Source organism: Montipora foliosa, chromosome 13, assembly GCF_036669935.1.
Source record: "Montipora foliosa isolate CH-2021 chromosome 13, ASM3666993v2, whole genome shotgun sequence".
In the NCBI taxonomy this organism is placed as follows: Eukaryota; Metazoa; Cnidaria; class Anthozoa; order Scleractinia; family Acroporidae; genus Montipora; species Montipora foliosa.
The window spans coordinates 19,131,196-19,151,195 of record NC_090881.1 but is presented as its reverse complement, the minus strand read 5'-3'; the positions used below and the strand labels follow the sequence as shown (position 1 = coordinate 19,151,195).

At 39.5% G+C, this 20,000-nt stretch overlaps 2 protein-coding genes across 2 annotated transcripts in view; one reads left to right on the top strand and one right to left on the bottom strand.

The window, feature by feature from the left end:
* Positions 1–676, bottom strand: part of LOC137984066 (uncharacterized) — a 3,210-nt gene extending 2,534 nt beyond the window's left edge. Inside the window, exon 1 of the mRNA XM_068831278.1 lies at positions 1–676. This exon is cut by the window's left edge and continues 2,534 nt beyond it. Within this exon, the coding sequence (XP_068687379.1) occupies positions 1–119 (119 nt within the window). The 5' untranslated portion in view covers positions 120–676.
* LOC137981817 (fibrillin-1-like) overlaps positions 1–15,564 on the top strand; it is a 21,607-nt gene extending 6,043 nt beyond the window's left edge. Inside the window, exons 3-12 of the mRNA XM_068828863.1 lie at positions 1,384–1,637; positions 2,020–2,134; positions 2,567–2,689; positions 2,976–3,098; positions 3,383–3,505; positions 3,789–3,911; positions 7,823–8,160; positions 9,624–9,765; positions 11,613–11,735; positions 13,917–15,564. Of these exons, the coding sequence (XP_068684964.1) occupies positions 1,384–1,637; positions 2,020–2,134; positions 2,567–2,689; positions 2,976–3,098; positions 3,383–3,505; positions 3,789–3,911; positions 7,823–8,160; positions 9,624–9,765; positions 11,613–11,735; positions 13,917–14,971 (2,519 nt within the window). The 3' untranslated portion in view covers positions 14,972–15,564. The remainder of the gene's footprint in view (positions 1–1,383; positions 1,638–2,019; positions 2,135–2,566; positions 2,690–2,975; positions 3,099–3,382; positions 3,506–3,788; positions 3,912–7,822; positions 8,161–9,623; positions 9,766–11,612; positions 11,736–13,916) is intronic.
* Positions 15,565–20,000: the final 4,436 nt, after the last annotated feature.

Here is a 20,000-nt window from a genome sequence, read left to right as displayed (position 1 = left end):
TTGCGAATAGAGCGAACATTCAGAAGGACGAATTTCAGAGGTTGTTGGCGTTGCTGGTGATTCAACTGTTGAGGAGCATGGGGGATGGAAATAAGGTTGTTTCTGTTCACTCCATCCATGTGCTCCAGAGCGTAACGAGGCCCTTCAACTTCAATTCGGTTCGATGCAATCACTTTGATTCCACGAATGAAGTCCCTTCGTCCAGCCCTACATCCTCTCAAATGAAGCAAGCCAGCTAAATTCAAATCAGCAAAAATCCGTCCCGAAAGCGAACAGTTGGAAACGCGTCGGATCTTGAATAGTTCATTCCTTGAATAGGAAATCTTAGGTCTTGAAGAAACAGTATGCAAATCCGCATGAGTTCTTGTGGTGGGTTCGAAATGTAGAACCTTCGGACCTGGGTTCCGCGAAACGTCCGAAAACACTGTTATGTCCAACGGAGGGTCGTGGCCAGGAATGTGAAGCGAAGTAGATCCATGTTTAGTCCACTTTGTAACTGGAAAACTAGATTTAACGTTAAAAAACAACAACTACGTTTCGATCGTTCAACGGTATTCAAGTTGAATTATAACATTTTAACATGTTCTTATATATATCTTGCACATCTGCCTGCGTGTATTCAGTATCCAGCATCTATAGTAGTTTCGAGTTCACCTGGAGTTTTCAAGTGCAGTTATCAAATAGTTTCAAACGGTGTCTAAGTATAGAGCGAGTTTCAATCGAATGTCGTTAAACCAAAACCAAAGTAATTACTTTGGCCAATCAAAAAGAACGGAGACAATCCAGTAAACCAATCAAACATCGAAGTAATTACACGTAACCGACACAAGGCGCTGGAAAATGTGCACGCGCGAGCCACAACTGGTTGTTGTTTTCACTTCTGATTGGTTGAAAAAGTGGCGCGAGAACTTTGAACCAATCACTGAGTGAAGTAATGCAAAACCATAGCAATTCGCTAATTACTTTCGACACTCAATTGAAAACCGCTCTAGCAAGACAAGATATTAAAGAGTTAGATATTGAAGTATTCTTGGATAGTCAGTCTACACATAGGATAACCGTTGGCAGAACAGCGATACATTGCCAAATTTTGTCTCCAAACATCCACACCATTCATAACAATTCTAATCCTGGAATCATTATACACACTTTCCATGCCGAACGACATGCAGTAATCGCAAAATTAGAAAGAGAGGGGGGAAGAGGAAAATCGTTGAGTTGCAGCTTAATTGATGTAGCCCATGTTGAAAGTCATTGAGTTATTGCATCACTTTTTGTGATCTTCGGCTGTTAGTGATGTCCGCAAATTTCCTATTAGTAATTGGTTTGTGTAAAATTGCAATATTTGCACTTAGTGTCAGTGACTTGTGCTATTGTTCGTAGATTGTTCCCCTCGAACCATCCACCTTCTTCCTCTACAAACGGGCCAATACTTTCAAGGACACGTGTTTATGAATTTCACTGTGGGAAAATACGGATGTGAACATTGGTGCCTCTTGGAAAACAAGTGTGTGTCTGTCAACATTGGTAGCGGAAAATCTCCAAGCAGCGTTATCTGTGAACTGAGTGATTCGGACCACTGTCAGCACCCGAAAGATCTCAAGCCAAGACAGGGTTGGACATACAGAGGCGCAAAGGTATCTCATGTTAAATTGAAACGATTGGGCCAGATTTCACCCCTTCTCAGCATAACTGAAGTGGTGTGGGTATTGCTTTGCTTTTGTAGTCAGGCTAAATCTCAGTTTTATCTCAGCTTTTACTTCCCGCAGAAAGTGATTCGTTTATGGGATGTGAAACTAATTACACTCACCAATAGTGCAGCAAAACGTGGAAATGACATGGCTAATCCTATAAAACGATTTTTCGGTATCTTAATCTACTACGGTGTTGGGAAGCGATTGAGGGAAGGCAAACCAAAAAGTAAGACGACAAAAATATCTCCGCGACTGAAAAATTCGAGCCAAGGAACTTCGTGCTCTGAACTAAATTCGATATATTATGATTATCTTACCTCATCAGAATCCTTGCTGTTACAATCCATGCCCCAAGAATGGAAAGTGTCTTTTGGGATACACTGAGAAGAACTATGCCTGTGAGTGTCCACCGGGATTTACAGGAGAAAAGTGCGAAAACGGTAAGGACAGGCAAATGTCATCACCTTTTTTGGCTGCTTTCCTGAGAACGTACAATGTTTAAGTGTGGCAGCTATTAAGTTAAAGAAGGAAAGAGAAGATTCTGCGAAAGCAGAAATGATTTTAAAAATGAACTTTCATGTTCAAGTGCAAAAGCAGTTGTGTTCCTCGCTTTTAGCCGTATTGGAAATGCAATAGCCTGAGTTCGTTTCGATCTTCGCTTTTTTGCCCAAAGGTTGGTCAGAAGTATCAGTCCGATATAAAATAGGATGGTATTTCTTTCGTTTTTATAGCCACATTGAAATTCAAAGTCATTGAGGCGCCTTTCAAACAGTCACCATAGTTGATGATGGTGAACAAAGATCAAAGTGAATTGCTCGATGACTTTTATCAAACTTTGAAACTTTGAGTACCTGTATCCTTTTCTCATTAAGATATCGATGAATGCAACACCGGGAGCCATGATTGCAATGAAAATGCAACTTGTACAAATACGGCTGGAAACTTCAACTGCACATGCAAGCCAGGCTTTACTGGAGATGGACGGTCATGTTCAGGTACAATAGCTAAGTGTTACTTTTATAAATCGTATTGCCAGAAAATATCACTGGTTCATTTTGAGCTGCGAATTTTCTAGCATACTATTTGTCAGAAGCATAAACTCTCATATAAAATATGAGAAAATTTTTTTTGTAGTTGGCCACATTCGTAAGTCAAGGCCTTGTTCAAACAGTCATGCTTTTTCAGTGACGATGGTGAACAAAGATCAACTGCTGGATGATTTTTATCAAAAGGATTTAAAAATCGGTAATTGAGTACCTGTATCCCTTTCTTGGTATTCAGATGTCGATGAATGCAGCACCGGTATCCATGATTGCAATGAGAATGCAACTTGTACAAATACACCTGGAAACTTCAACTGTACATGCAAGCCAGGCTTTACTGGAGATGGACGGTCATGTTCAGGTACAATAGCTAAGTGTTACCTTTATTCGTATTGCCAGAAAATATCACTAGTTCAATTTGAGCTGCGAATTGTTTAACGTACTATTCGTCAGAAGCATAAACTCTCATATAAAATATAAGAAAATTTTTTTTTGTAGTTGGCCACATTCGTAAGTCAAGGCCTTGTTCAAACAGTCATGCTTGTTCAGTGACGATGGTGAACAAAGATCAACTGCTGGATGATTTTTATCAAAAGGATTTAAAAATCGTTAATTGAGTACCTGTATCCCTTTCTTGGTATTCAGATGTCGATGAATGCAGAACCGGGAGCCATGATTGCAATGAAAATGCAACTTGTACAAATACGGCTGGAAACTTCAACTGCACATGCAAGCCAGGCTTTACTGGAGATGGACGGTCATGTACAGGTACAATAGCTAAGTGTTACCTTTATTTGTATTGCCAGGAAATATCACTAGTTCAATTTGAGCTGCGAATTTTTTAACGTACTATTCGTCAGAAGCATAAACTCTCATATAAGATGTGATGATAGTTTTTTTTGTGGTTGGCCACATTCGTAAGTCAAGGCCTTGTTCAAACAGTCATGCTTGTTCAGTGATGATGGTGAACGAAGATCAACTGCTGGATGATTTTTATCAAAAGGCTTTAAAAATCGTTAATTGAGTACCTGTATCCTTTCTTGGTATTCAGATGTCGATGAATGCAGCACCGGTATCCATGATTGCAATGAAAATGCAACTTGTGCAAATACGGCTGGGACCTTCAACTGCACATGCAAGACAGGCTTTACTGGTGATGGACTTTCATGTTCAGGTACAATAGCAGTAGTGTTCCTTTTATTCGTATTGGAAATATCACTAGTTCGGTTAGAGCTGAGCCATTATTTTGTGTCAGAAACAAAAGGGGTGGACTGTAGTAGGACAATTCAAAGCATTCAAATTAAAGCATCGTGTACTGTGACAAGTTTTCCAGAGACCGATACAACACGGGCTTGTCGTAGACCACTCTTGTCGCCGCGTCTGATTTAAGCCTTGTTAACCCCTCCCACAAGCTAGTGTGAGGTATGGGTGTATCTATGAGATGAGGTCACAGCCTACTTCTTAATGCAAGAATAAATGTTCTTCAAAAAAGGAATACAAACCAGTTTCTTATGTCAATCAAGGTTTATATAATAAGCTCAATAATGCACGCATTGGTTTCTCACCTTATGATCTATTAGAGGACAAACGCAAAGCTGACGTCATCATCAAAACTTTAATTCTTTATTTCATAAAACAAATATTTAACAAATCGAAAGGGGTTCAGTGTTGTCTGTACTCTTATCGACAACGATATTCGTCATCACGGTGGTCAAAATTTTGTGGACCACGAGGTGCAGCCAACGCCGAACCGCTTTCGATTTGTTTTTTACCACAACATTCAATGCCAAAGAAAGTGTTTATTTCAGAGGGAGACCAAACTCATGATACAAAGAAAGAGCAAGCGTTGTCTATAACTTTCTCGCAATACGATTGGTTTATTTCCCAAAATGAGGGTTCCCGATTGGCTATTACTTTGCGTGACAAATTGACGCGAGCATGACGCGGCAGGGTTGTCCAGACTCTTATCGACAACGGCCAATTAGCCAATCAGATTGCGAGATTACAAGCAATTGTGGTAAAAATTATATTTTTTGCCGAGCGTATGTTTAGTGATAAATCACAGATGGCGTCAAAATGTGGTAAGAACATCAGTGACACACTCGGCTGCACTTTTTTGTCCTTATCACATTTTGACGTCGTCTGTGATCTATTACTGAACAGACGCACGGCAACATGGAATCTATTTGTTAAATAGACCCATTCTTCTCATGAGCTCGGCCTCTGGACAATCAACTGCCAACGGCGCAGTTTGCTAATGGTAAGTTCCTACTGAGTCCCTGGTGGCTGACGTCCTCTGTAGGGGCAAACTGACAAAATCGTAATTTCGATATAAAGTGCAAAACTAGCTGTTAGCGCCCACCGTAAAAGGACTTGAACTACTCAGGAACCACTAGGAATCAACTATTAGGAAAATGGCAATTCGGGAAACTTAATGCAACTTGTGCGGCCTGTTTGGAGCAAAATCACAAGGAGTTAAAGTGCTACTTATGTTCAAAAAATTACTTCCTTTTTTTTCAAATTTTAAAAGTGTGTTTGCTTAACACCTGACTGGCCAAATTTTGAGCTTTGAATTTTCTGACGTTCAAAACTAACTGATTGGACCTCAGTGTAAATGTAGCGTCTTGTTTATGCAAAACACGAATTCAAAAGTCTGAAAGCCCAAAACTCCAGTGCTGCATATTAATTTTGCGGCGTACACACGCATTGCATTCTTAAACGGAAGTAGCCAAAACGCGGGGCCGGGGTCGGGGTCGGGGTCGGGGTGTCTTTTTTTCCAAAATTTGTGTCATTTTGTCGTCATTCTCGAGTGACTGTCATTTATGGGGGCAATAAGTCAAAAAAATTGAGGAACCTACGGAAGCTATGAAAGCTCTTAAGGGGCATTTTATGTCTTTCCGAAAATCGAAGTTTGTTGTTCGAAATTAAGAGAATTTCCGAAATTGCTAAAATTGGAGATTATGGAATACACGCTAACTGCCAGACAGAGTCCCATCGTAATATTCACTTCAAAAAAAAAAAAACAACAACAGAATCACAGTTCCACGATGATCGTCACGCAGTCATGCAGCGTTCTTTTTGCTTGTTTGTTCGTGTTGTTGTCAATGTTGTTGTCTGATTTACCACAGACGGTTTGTAGTAAAGTCAGTCGCATAGGAACTTGCTAGCCAATTCTATTCGGACTTCAAGAGATCGAATCCAATTTTACGAGAAAAAGAACAACCACACTTAGAACAATTTTGCGAAAACAAGCAACTGAGAACGTTTGCGTGACGACCATAGTGGAATTATGGCTATGTTCTGTTTCGTTTTACTTGTATTGCGGAGAAATTTCTTACGAAGTAAACATTAAAATGTGGTTTTAAAATGTGGAGCTCGGCGAGTCTTCAGTGTTTCTAGGTGATTCGCACCTGCGTACGAGCCAAGGATCCTGTACATTTTCAGATTTTTATTCGTACTAGCTGCTCGATCTATATGTCGTCGAACTAGTCGACTGAAAGGAAAATATTACAGAAGTAGATTAATGTTTTGGAATGCCGGCGATAGGCTAAAAGAAGAATGCAACTGATTTCTTGAATATATAACAATTTGTGTCTTCTAATCTACACGATCTTATGGTTTGATTTCTTCTATTGATTGTCTTTAACGTTCTTGATCGGAGGAAAGTGAAAAAGTAATTTGCGCGTTTGCAGTTTCGATTTGTATATTTCTGAATTTCTAATTAGTTGTCACCTTTCAACTCATGCAAACTTGCTGTGGTAAATAAAATTGCAAATATAGTTCCATACATTAAAACAATTAGGCGACATAACTTACGCGCGAAGCCCGAATCACTTAGTTTAACGTATTAAATTTCAGTCGGAAATTCTTTTCGTAAAGCAAACTTATATTTTTTGACTAATTTCCAACATAGATAAAGGAAAGATGCCGAACATTAAAAAATAACAGTATGGGAGAATAACTACAAAAATTGAAACGAAAAAATTTTGAAAAAAAATGACACCCCGACCCCGACCCCGACCCCGACCCCGGCCCCGTCCCCGGCCCCGGCCCCGGCCCTGGCCCCGGCCCTGCGTTTGGGCTACTACCACTTTTTTGTAAGTGTCACTAAACCATTGTTCAACGCTTCCCTAAACAATGCCGAATTTCTCTGTCAAGCTCGGCTGATTCCGCGATTGTGGCAGCACTAAGTTCTATTCGGCTCTTTTTGGATTCACGACTTGTTGCTTCCGAATACATTCCAAAGGATTTACCACCACTACAACACTTTCGAGTCGGTGGAAGTGGAACGATGCATTTTTTCTGGAAGTTCGGGACTGTAAATCCCGTAGGAAATACAACTACAATGTCTTCTTTCAGACAAACCATGCTTCGGATGCATTCTCCCTGCTCATCCTTTAAAGATTTTTGAAAAAAATCTGAAGTCGAGGCAACAGCAGCTGTAAACAAATCCAAACATCATTCCTGTTCAAATCCTTCTCGACGACCATAATATGATCAGATGTTAACTGATTTTACTTAAGTATGATTTGCATTTCTGTAACCAATCGGAGCGAGGCTCCAAGAGCTCTATTGTTTCTCGGCCAACCAGACAAAAAGGCCAATTTTTCGACTTTTTCACATGCGATCCGTACAGGAAATGTATCATGCCCTGCTTCCCCAAAATGATAAGTAGGAAGGGAGGTCATGATCGCGGGTTATAGCTTCACTTGATTTCATAACCGGAGTCAGGGTCAATATATGGTCCATTTCATATATATCATTTCGTTCAATGAAAAAAAATTCTAACATAATAGATTCCTCGAGTGATCACTCGTCTCTCAGTACATCCACAAGGGCATTATTACTACCCCCCTCGTATTCTTCGTCCTTTGTCTGTACATTCGTTTGCTTCCAGAATAAAGTTTAAATGGTGGCTTCCCAAGCCATTGTTTTTAGGAGGAGGTGAAATGCGACTCCACTAAAAACGACTGCATGGGGGGCTAGGTTTATGGGTCATCAACATAAATGACTTTCATGTAAAATCTCGTGGCTTTCCTGTAAATCTGAGCTAAAATCATGCATGTTGTTTGTTTTCCTTTCTAGAGTGTGATTTTAATCTCGGCATGGAAAGTGGTCTAATCTCAGACTTGCAAATTGGAGCCTCCTCACGATGGGATAGCAACAATGGCCCCAGTCAAGGAAGACTGAACTATAAAGAAACCACAAGCAAGGCAGGAGCTTGGGTAACTCGCAATAATGTCAGTCAATGGCTGCAGATTTATCTGGGTAACGCCATAATAACCCGTGTCGCAACGCAAGGAAGAAATTACAACCCCAGTTGGCCTCATGGAGTCCACACTCAGTGGGTGACCAAGTACAAGCTGCAGTACAGTAACGATAATGTGACTTTCCAATACTACAAGGAGCAAGGAGTAGTGAAGGTTAAAACAAATATTTCATATATGTTGCTTTGAACTATTCAGTTACTCCTGGAAAGTAAAATGAGACTTTAGGAACGCAGACTGAGCAGATATGAACTAGTCCCCCAACAGGAAACATATTCGTAGGAGGTAGCCGTGTACATTTAGTCAGTCTACATCCGTGATTTCACAAGGCAATAATTGTTACCCAGCAAAGTACATTGAGTTTCGTCTTCGCAGACTCACGAAAGGAGCAGGGGTGGCGCAATCATGGTGAGAGCACTCGCCTCAGACCATTGTGGCCCCGGTTCGTTCCAGAAACTCGGCGTCATATATGAGTTTGAGATTGTTCGTTCTCTACTCTGCTCCGAGAGATTTTTCTCCAGGTACTCCAGTTTTGAGTTAATTTCATTAGTGTCCCCAATTAGCGCTTTAGTACTAGATCCATTGACATCATTATTGTTATTGTTCATGAGAACGAGTAATTGAATGTAAGTTTCGCACAACTTATTAATCGATGGTTAATAAATTCCTGATTACGAATAGAAATGTGGGTGGGGACAAGAGAACCAGCTAAAAACGAAAAAAATTAAGGCCTTAAACAATAGCTCCTGCGTATAGTCGACCCCTTTCAGTTAATTCCCAGACTGGAGGACAAAACAATAAGATTTTTTTGCATCTGAAAGGATTGTTTCTGTCAGGGGACAGAACAACCATTGTTTTGTCCTCCAGATTTGGGAATTACTGAAATTGGTCTATAAATAGTAACACTGGCACGAAAACGACGCCCTTTTCAGACTAGCTATTAACAAGTGTAGTTGTGGCAAACTATCCCTTATTTCCCCAAAATTACAAATAGCCATGTTGTAAAACGTTTTTTGTTTAGTTTCTGAGCCATCCGAAGAGTGTTAATAATTTAGTTGCCATGAAAACATCAAGTTACGTTAGAGAAAAAATGTCACTGTGAATCGTTGGGACTTTGTTTCAATGTTTCAAAAATAAAATTATAATAGTTAAAGCCTTGTGCAGCCAGCTGGACCCCTCCACCAGCAGTCTTAATAGGGAAGGAGCTCTTCACACTGAGATTCATTTTTTAAAGTATCTTAATGAAGTTTAAGGTTAGGGTTTCTTTGTTCGCTTATCTCATCATATAATTTTTGTCGTTATTATATACTCTTGATCATTATCATGATCAATTTTGTCATTCTTATCTTTATTATTATTATTATTATTATTATTATTATTATTATTATTATTATTATCATTATCATCATGGCTTTTTCTTTGATTAGTATTTTTCAGGTTCTCAATTCCGTTATTCATGCCATGAATCATCATAAGATAAAACGAAACCAGTGACTATTAAATCTGGCTAGGGAATCATGATTGATATCTGAATAACAGCATAGCTAGTATAGCAGCTGACGAGATGACGACGGTGCAAATGTGTAACAGTTTCTCGCTTTGTTTTGTTTTTTACCCAGGAGTTCACTGGAAACTCAGACCGCGACACTGTCGTTGAGAATGTTCTCAACTCGCCAATTAAGATGAAGTTCATCCGTTTCCAACCAACAGCTTGGCATGGTCACATATCAATGAGGGTGGAACTCTATGGATGCCGGGAAGGTAGCCATTTTGTTCTTTTCTCTCACCTCGTTATTTAGATTCCTCCCTGTTCTTGTTCATTACTGTCGTTATAATTCACAATTATTCTAGGAGCCGGGCTGGATAAGAAATGATAAAAACAAACATAATGACATGATCATAATGTCATTTTATCTCAAGGCTTGTCATAGCTGATTAAATGCCATATTAAGTATTAAGGCTAAATGTAGTTCACAAATTTCTAGTTTCTAAAGAAACCGTGGTGCTGCGTCGGTGGGAGAGTGAAACAGGAAAATTTGGTTTTATCAAACGTGTTGATAAAGGTCGAATAGAGGTTTTGCACGGCAGCCATGTTGCATGGCAGGAACAATGAAAATGTTTTGCATCAGAAAGAACATTTGTTCCCATAGGAAAAAGAATCTTTTGTTCCTGCAATGCAACATGGCTACCGTGCAAAACCTCTGTTACCACCGTGAACGATTTGGAAAGCTGACGTTTCGAGCGTTAACGTTAGCCCCTTCGTCAGAGCGAATTGAGGAATTGTGGGTGTTGTTGGTTTTCATGCGGGTGTGGAGGAGCTTTGCCATTGGTGGAAATATATTAACACGAATTTGTGAATAAATTAATGGAATGAGAGGCGTTCATTGATTCCGTGAGGATAGGGTGTGCCTAGTTGAAAGATGAATTTTTGTTCCAAATTCTTGCGGCTTTGTTTGTTCGCGTGGTCTAAGGATAGGCCGCAAATTGTCATGTTGTGGTGGGAGTGATTAGGACTGTGTCGTTTTTTCCACATCACGTAGGTATTCGCAAAAGCGGTCCGCCAATCTTCTCCCTCTTTCGCCTATGTAGGTCTTCTTACACAGTGTGCACGTTATGCAATAGATGACATGAATGGAGATGCATGTAAAGTGGTCAGTGATTTTAACGGATCGATTCGGTCCTGAGATGTTAACCATGTTAGAAATAAAAGGACAAGTTTTGCATCGTGTGCGTGTACATTTGAAAGTTCCGGTTGGTTGTCAGATTTAATTGCGCTCCTAACTAGAAAGTTACCTATGTTTTTGTTGCGTTTGAATGAAATAAGTGGTGGTAGAGGAAATATATGTTTACTTTCAGGATCATTGCGGAGAATCTTGAAATTTTTGAGAATGACATTTTTGACTGCAAGGTTTTTGGATGATACGTGAGGGTGAATGGAATTCTGTTGGGTTTCTTCGTTCTGTGACGTTTGGAGTGCGGTTTCGCGATCGATTTCTTGGGCACGATGTTTTCCCAAATACAAACTGGCACATTTTCTCGCACTTGCTGTTAAAATTGGACTCGTCACTACAGAGGGGTCTTAGTCTAAGAAATTGAGAGAATGGGATGGCGTTTTTACGTGTTGTGGATGATAGGACGAATGCAACAAGTGGTTATGGGAATCTGTTGGTTTGTAGTGTACGCTTGTAGATAAAATGGTGCCTTTGACTGAAAGTTTTTATTTCTAACATGGTTAGGATCTCAGGACCGAATCGATCCGTTAAAATCACTGACCACTTTACATACATCTCCGCAAAAGTCATCTATTGCATAACCTGCACACTATGTAAGAATACCAACACAGGCGAAACGGGTATTGCCAGAAAATATCACTAGTTCATTTTGAGCTGCCAATTTTTTAGCATACTATTTGTCAGAAGCATAAACTGTCATATAAAATATAAGAAAATTTTTTTTTGTAGTTGGCCACATTCGTAAGTTAAGGCCTTTTTCAAACAGTCATGCTTGTTCAGTGACGATGGTGAACAAAGATCAACTGCTGGATGATTTTTATCAAAAGGATTTAAAAATCGTTAATTGAGTACCTGTATCCCTTTCTTGGTATTCAGATGTCGATGAATGCAGCACCGGGAGCCATGATTGCAATGAAAGTGCAACTTGTACAAATACGGCTGGAAACTTCAACTGCACATGCAAGCCAGGCTTTACTGGAGATGGACGGTCATGTTCAGGTACAATAGCTAAGTGTTACCATGATTCGTATTGCCAGGAAATATCACTAGTTCATTTTGTGCTGCGAATTTTTTAACGTACTATTCGGCAGAAGCATAAACTCTCATATGCGATGTGATGATAGTTTTTTTTGTGGTTGGCCACATTCGTAAGTCAAGGCCTTCATTTGGATTTCAAGGTCCGCCATATTACTCACGTTCAAAACTGACTGATTGGACCTCAGACGGTTGGATCTAGGGAAAAGTGACGTCATTTACTCACAACGTTAAAATTTTAACGTGTAAATGCAGCTTCTTGTGTATGCAAAACACGAGTTCAAAAGTCTAAAAACCCAAAACTCCAGTCCTGCATATTAACTTTGCGGCGTCAGTACACACGCATTGCATTCTTAAACTGGTGAGCCTTTGACGTCATTTTCTCCTCGATCCAGCTCTCTCAAGAACTTAAGTTAGGAATAGCTGACCATTAAATAAGAAATTTTTGAGTAAAAAAAAAAAAAAACAGGGGTCTTTTTGAAATAAAGGCTTAGAACTTTGGTTGGTTAGTGTTTAGCTAACATAGTTCTGAAATCCGAAATCCGTCATTTTCTTCTCGATCCAGCTCTCTCGAGATTTTAAAGTTAGTAATGGGGGACCATTAAGTAAGAAAATTCCAGTTAAAATAAACAGGTCTTTTTGAAATCCAGGCTTAAACTTGGGTCAATTAGTGGTTAGTTAACATAATTTTGAAATCCAAAGGAAAAAAAAGAATTGACCTTTTGGCCATGGCAGCACTTTAACGCAAAATATATGTCAACGGCAAATCCTAATCTTTCAGGTCAGGACTGCTTTAAGGAGGCTCGAAATAGTTTCTCCTTTTTTCAAACAAATAAACATATTCTGTCCTTAGATACAGTTAGGGCAATCATATCAAGACGAAATTTGGCCAGGGTATTAAGTACCTATCGTAGATTTCTCACATTATGTTTTCCTCCAAAATAATGTTACCATGGCAACGATATTAAGCATTTCTTTGAGCCTTAAAATCAACATATGTGGTCCTTTTTGAAGAAACGGGACGGTGAAATTTTCCCATTCATCGTTACCAGATAATGTTAGAAATACTCTCTAAAATATTTAAAATTCAACAAAATCTGTAGGTCAGTTTTTCAGAAAAATAAGTTTTTTTGAATTGTGCCTCTAATTATTTTTTTCACCTACAGAATTTTTTTAAATTTGAAAGACAAACGGTTTAAATTAATCTAAGCTAACATGCAAAAAATGAAAAAAATTCACCGTCCAGAAGCAGAGATATAAACGAGTAAAGTTGCAAAATCAGGAAAAATTAGGGGGTTACAAGATCAGCATTTACGCATGCGTCACCCGCTCATTCGAGTCCGCGCGCGAGTGGAGCTACAGGTCTACACAAACGGATTTAAGTAACTATTAAACCGTTTAAGAAGAATTTTCGTAGTTTTCGTGAATAGGAGATGTCTATTTATATGCCATGTACATAGGAATTGGAGAAAGGTAAGCGAAATTAGCGGCATTTGTTTATTTCTGGTGACCCATTTAAATCATGAGCTGACGCAAGCAGCTTACGAATTGCGTGTGTGGCTTATGCGCGCGCGCTCAGCTGGAAACCCTTTCGAGCCTCCTTAAAGCGAAAAACTCTTACATTTTAAAGCAAGCTAACAACGTTCATCGTACGTGACACTGACGCCATTTACTGGTCAGTAAATGAAACGAAAAAAATCACATCTGGGGTTCTTCCCGAAACGAATGGAACACTTTCGAAATCGTGCTAAAGCTAAAAATAAAAACTTTTAAAGATAGTTTATTTCTAAGAGCAAACTTAGCTTGTGGGAAAAAACTTTTTCATCTTATCCCGGTTATTTAATATTGTATGGGTAATGCCCCAGCGATACAGCCACATTCTTTTATTCATCAAGGTTGAAGCAGCAAATTGATTCACTTAAACAAATTATCAAGACCTTCACTGATGCCATTAACAGATTAATAAGTAACACGTGGATAAAGCCCGAGTATCTTCCTGAAATCGTACCTATAGTGAAAAGTAACCACGATTTTTGAAAAAAAAGTTTCTTCGCGCAAATTGAACATGGGGAATATCATCCTGTTTATTTGATAATGTGCGGAGTTTTAAAATAATGAGACATTTCTTTTATTTATTAATTGAAGATTGTACCAGCAAATTGAATTACTTCACAAAATATCAAGACCTGCCAACACAGTCAGCCTGGGATGTTGAAGTGTTCACTATTGATGGAAGTTTGTTTATGGCCTTCGCTAAGTATCGTGAGCGTTCCGAAGGTAATTTTAATTACGAGGTGGGTTCTTGCATCTACAAACTAAACGAGTCGGCTGGAAAGTTTACGCTTCACCAGACCATAAACACCACTGGAGCATACGACATCGAATACTTTATGATCGCTGATAAAAATTACATTGCTATCGCCAATCATGAGGATGGAAGTATTTACAATCTAAATTCTTCTGTTTTCCAGTGGAATGGACACAGTTTCGAGCTTTGGCAGAACATTTCAACATCCGGAGCAACCAGTTTTAACTTCTTTAAAATACATTCGGAACTGTTCCTTGCAGTCACGAATTATTACGATGGAAGTTCTAAAAGTATAAACTCATCTATCTACAAGTGGAAGGACAATACGTTTGAGGAGTTACAGGAAATAAGAACACATGGAGCGTGGGCAAGTACAGTGTTAACAATACACAACGAAACATTTTTTGTTTTTGCAAACGATTACAATTCGGATTCTTCCCATTCTTCAGACGTGATGAAATGGTCGGGGAAGAAATTTGTCGACCCGAAATTCCCTCAGATCTTTGGCCTTAGCGTCTTGGATCTCAAGTCCTTCACAATCAACGATACTGTATTCCTTGCATCGGCGGCAAGGACTGGAATTGTGATTTACAAGTGGGACGGTGAAAAGTTTGTTAATATGAATGAAACTATTTCAAAACCAGGTTACGTTTCGACCTTGCATACGTTTACGATGTGTGGTCAAACGTTCCTGTGCGCGGCCGAACTTTATCGTTTAGTTTTGTATGTGCACTCGGAATCTGAGTTTATGTCGAGGTATCAAGAGCTTCCACAGCACTACATGCCATCAGGTGTCAAGTCATTCGAGTATAAAGGTCACACTTACCTAGCAGTAGCAAACCAATTCGGGGGCAACAGCATCGTGTATAAGTCAGGTCTCAAGTGGTTCTAAGATAAACTGAATGGAATGCAGGTGCGTCGAGCACTGGCATATGCTATCTAAAGAGGACATCAAGACAGTCGAGTATTTCTTGTAAAAGGTCTTTAACCGACTGCTAATTTCTTTCCGTTACTGAAATCTTAAACGTTACTTTCCGTTGGTTTAAAACTTAAAAAACAATTCTTCCCCGTTGTAGAGTAAAGATTCATCCGACCAGCACAGGGGATCAGTCCGACGCAAAATAGACATCTGCGGATGTGAACAAGACGCATCTCATAAATATAAAGGGGCTATGTTACGGAAAATGATGTAATTTCATGGCACCCAAAACTGCCCGAAAAGTAGAAACATTACAATAACCACTTAAATCTGTTGAACAACCGTGATAAAAGAAATACAGCAAAAGGAAAAAGACTGAAGCATGGATGGACACAAATGGACAAGATTGAAACGGATTGCATTTGGTTAATCTTGAAAAAAGTCGGCCCGACGTTTTTCAAGTTTATGGCAAATCGAATGGATAAGGGTCTTTTTTGCTCAGAATCATCTTGTTTGTGATTTAACGATAATATTATCAATAAAGCGATTCCGCATGCATTACCATTTTCGAGTTTTAAACTCGTGATTACATAAAGACGTCCCCTAAACACCCTAGAATAACGTGCCATAGCCCCTTCAAAATCGCTAAGAAAGAAAACTGAAGGCGATTATGAACCGCTCCACGGCAACTGCACTTTTCCATATTTTTTCAAATAGATCATGTGTTGCAGGAAAGACACACAAAGCACCGTTAAGTCCGTTGAGTTAAACAAAATTTTTATTAGATTTTTTGTCTTTACATATATTATTCACCTCAACTTTTTCTCTGTTGGAAATACACCTTCATGTGTTAAAACAAACAAGACGCCTATAAGGGCCTATCTGTGGGATGTACAAACAGTTAACACAAATTGTCCAGTTGCAGTGAACAACAACCACGGTTAAACTTCGGAAATGGGGAGAGATTACCATAAAGTTAAATCTATAATTTAACTAGACGGTATTTGTTGTAAAAACAGAAAAAGGTTATTTCTTATCATTAATGCTACTAAACAACAAGGCCCCACTCGAGGTTATCAGGAATACGGGTTATTTAGGTAAATACTTACAGGGATATGGGATATTTGGGGGGAAATTAACGGGATGCAGGATATTTAAAAAACCGAACTGGTATTACAGTGATACAAACCACAGGAATTAACGGGATACAGGATATTTAGGGATACGGGATACTTAGATTCCTCCCTTCCCTAATGGGGCCTCAACAATCAGCACAGAAATACTATCACAATTTACTTTTACAAAAGCTTTTTGAGGAAAGTGAAGATAAAAAGGTGAAATTTCTTTGGAATAATGACTGGAGATCGGCTGCTTCATTTGTTTGCTTTGGCCTATGTATAAAACAAAAAAGAGTGTATGCCTTTTTTATTTGATTGTTTAAGGTTTTTTTACTAATATTATTTTCAGGTTTTTGATTCCTGTACTATGAGGAATGGATTTATTTTTTGTTGTCGAATGTCATTGACTTGACCTATCACATACCATTAAATTTGATGTCAGGCTAAGTGTCTACTTAACAATTATTCCACGAGAGCGCGCTGGATATGAGAGAGACCAGTGGGTCTTGTCACCGCAGAAGACTTCTAATCTTATATTTTTTAACTTCTTTTCTTCCATTTTTTATTCCTGTATTGGGCGGAATGGCGATGGAATCCCGAAGCAGTGCCGGTTCCTAAGCGGGTCATGTGAGCGTTGTGGGCCTGATTGGCACTTCAATGTTTTTTTCCTCACGATTTATTTTGTTGTCATTTACATAACCGATTACGTATAATTTACAGTCTTTCATCTCCCCGAGAGGGTAGGAGATGAAAGACCCTGAGATTGCAAAATCCCAGTAACCAGGAGCTCATTAAGAGGAGCCTCTATCTCCCATACTTGGCCTCGGAGTCAACCCTTTCCCGAGTAGATTTATTTATAGAACACCTCCCTTGGGAGATTCAGCACGCTCACTGTTGTAAAAGCCAATCTCCCTTGGGACATTCAGCACACCCACTGTTGTAAAAGGCAATCAAAACAGAGCTATCTCAGCGTCAAGGGAATTATGATACTTTTCGCGGGAAAAACCTGTTCCTAAAAATAAATTTACTCGGGAAAGGGTTGACTCAAGGAATTAGAGGAGATAGAGGCTCTTGATGAGCTCCTGCAGTAACAAAGACATTAATACCTTTTTTTAATACTTGATTTATTTTCCCGTTTCTGATTCCTATATTGGGAGGAATGGCGTTGGAATTCCCAAACAGTGCTTTCTAATGGTAGGTGTTGACTCACAATGGCCAAATGAACACATTGAGAGTGCTTTCATTACGGGGGGGGGGGGGGGGGGAATATACTTGACCCATGTTTAGGTATAGGGGTGCCGCTGAGGGTTTGAAATCCTGACCCTGTTTAGGACAAGAATACGCTAAAACCCCTACCCTGTTGTTTAGGACAAGTGACAAAATGTTTGAGGTTAATTTTATTTCGATTAAAGCACTAATAGAACTTTTACAGAGAAAAATATTCCTAAAATATATATATACCAGCAGGATCCCTCATGCCTGTGCGACACAGTGACATCTTTCTTTCATCACGTTACCCAAGAAAAAGAAACTAGACCTACCGGTACGATCTGTTCTGTCAATGAGCGCTTGTTATAATACTGGTAAGTGGAAAAAGATTTTAAATTAAGGTACCGACAACAATAGCATTCTTCTCCAGAAAATGATCTGATGTTGATTGATGACATTGTAATGTCCGGTTAACAGTCGGTTTACTCAGTTGATATTATGCAAATCAGGAAAAGAAACGCGTCGCTTGTCCGCCGCTCAATCGCAAGCTCTTTCAACTTCTCGCAGGCCCCAGGTCGCAGGAGGCTAAGAAAAGAAAGAGACTGCTCGCAGTCTGGGTTAAAGTCTCTCGGCTCGTAATACCATACCCTGTTTAGGACAGAGGCAAGTCAAATTGTATACCTTGTTTGGGACAGCGAGGCCAAAAAAACCATACCCTGTCCAGCGGCACGTACCTGTATAACCCAAATAAGGGAGTACCCCCTCCCCCCCCCCCCCGTTTCATTGTCACGTAGCAAAAAATTAAATCCAAAACCGTTCAAATAAAGAAGCTAAGAAAATGAAATGTTACAAAAGACTAACACAAAAATAACTGCTTCAAGTCTCAAGTCTGTTTGGTGCGTTGTTTCTAAGTAATTTACCAAAACATGTCACTCATTTTTAGAGAGCTGTACATGGCCTGCGTAGCTGGCGGTATTGTTGGCGTGAGAGGCATAAGCCGCGCGGAGAATGGGGAGGGCGCTGTGCTTCAAAGCGTCCCTCCCCATTCTCCGCTCGTTAATTTGCCTCTCTTACGCAGGCTAAGCTTTATATGGAGACGCCATGTTGGTGTTCCTCTGATGGCCTCGAATCAACAAAACATCTGGACCTCAGTTTGCGATAAAAGCCTTCTCTTTTTGGTCTCTGAACTAAATGAGCTAACTGAAATAAATGAGCATAAACATGTCTTCTACAGCTTTTAATGCTTAATTAGTGAAAAACCACAAGCCGAAACCGTTTTTTGAACCAGACAACTTTATCTCAGTTACTGTCTTGGTGTCACGCAAGGCGAAATTTGAAAATTTAAATTCTCCACAAGGCTCCCCAAGCTGAAAATACGTGGTGTATGCGACAGCATGTGTATATAGAGAATTGTGTGGGAAAATCACCGATAGTAAAAAAATTGTGTAAATAACTATCTCATTTGAAATAAAGTTTTCCTACCTCAAATGTGTGACGAACTTGTCTCTTGTGTCGAGTTTAGAGCCATTCTGACGCCGTTTAGTGAAGTTATCCGGAAACCGTTACTAAAATAATAGGAAGGCCGACCACTCCATCCATCGCCGGCCAGACCTCACTCCACAAATCGTTTTGTCCTCAACAGGAAAAGTCCCGAATCGCAATAAAAACAACAGTTCCATAAAGCCCAATAAATTTCACTCCAAATACGTGTGTTTCGGCGGCCGAAATACTCGTGAAGAACGAAAACTTTGCTTTAAAATACACCTCTTCGGCTTTCCTCAGAGGCTTGTGACCGGGCAGTCAACAACGGCCGCTCGCAAGCTGGTTTCACTCTCAACTCTGATTGGTCCATTTGAATTTGACCGCGCGCTGGCAACACGACCCTCCAATCAGAGTTGAGACCGAAGCAAGATCTAGAAATAACTTAGAAAATTCTGCTTACCTTTATCAGTTGCTTCGATGGCTCATTGGGAACTTACTCGCTCCCGGGGCGCGTGGCCCGATGGTTCCTGTTGTATCATACCACATTCTTATCTTAAGTTCAAGTATAGTTCAATTCTGTTCGGGGATTGTTTTTGTTTCATCTCTTTCGCAGTGGAACTTGCGGCATGTACAATTTACAGGCATTCTCTATTTTCGAATTCCCCATAATACACTTTGTTTGCCCCCCAAATTTTGCATAAACCATTGTTTTCAAATGCTCTTGGGAATATGCAATGTCCCCAAGAGCATTTGAAAACAATAGTTTATGCAAAATTTGGGGGGCAAACAAAGTGTATTATGGGAAATTCGAAAATAGAAAATGGAACTCTTTATCAGATGGCATGGGATTATTGAACCCTTCAACTAACCCTTCAAGAGAGCGGTGAGGAAACCTATGTACTTTTTGATGTATGCCTTAATTTAGGTTATATACATATAATTTTAGTGAGACTTTGTAAAATTCTAGGTCTGTATATAATTATTTTTATTTATTGATTTTCTCGGTTTATTAGCATATGCATGCTAGAGGCCCAACAAGTCGCAATTTCACCCGAAGGTAAATAAAGGCTATTTATCTATTGTATATTTGAGGACGGTGTCTACTAATTCAAAGGTATTTTTTGTGCGGTGTAAGAATGTGCGGGAAAAGCAGATCTTAACAAGTGTTATTGAAATCCAAAAAGAAAATTGTG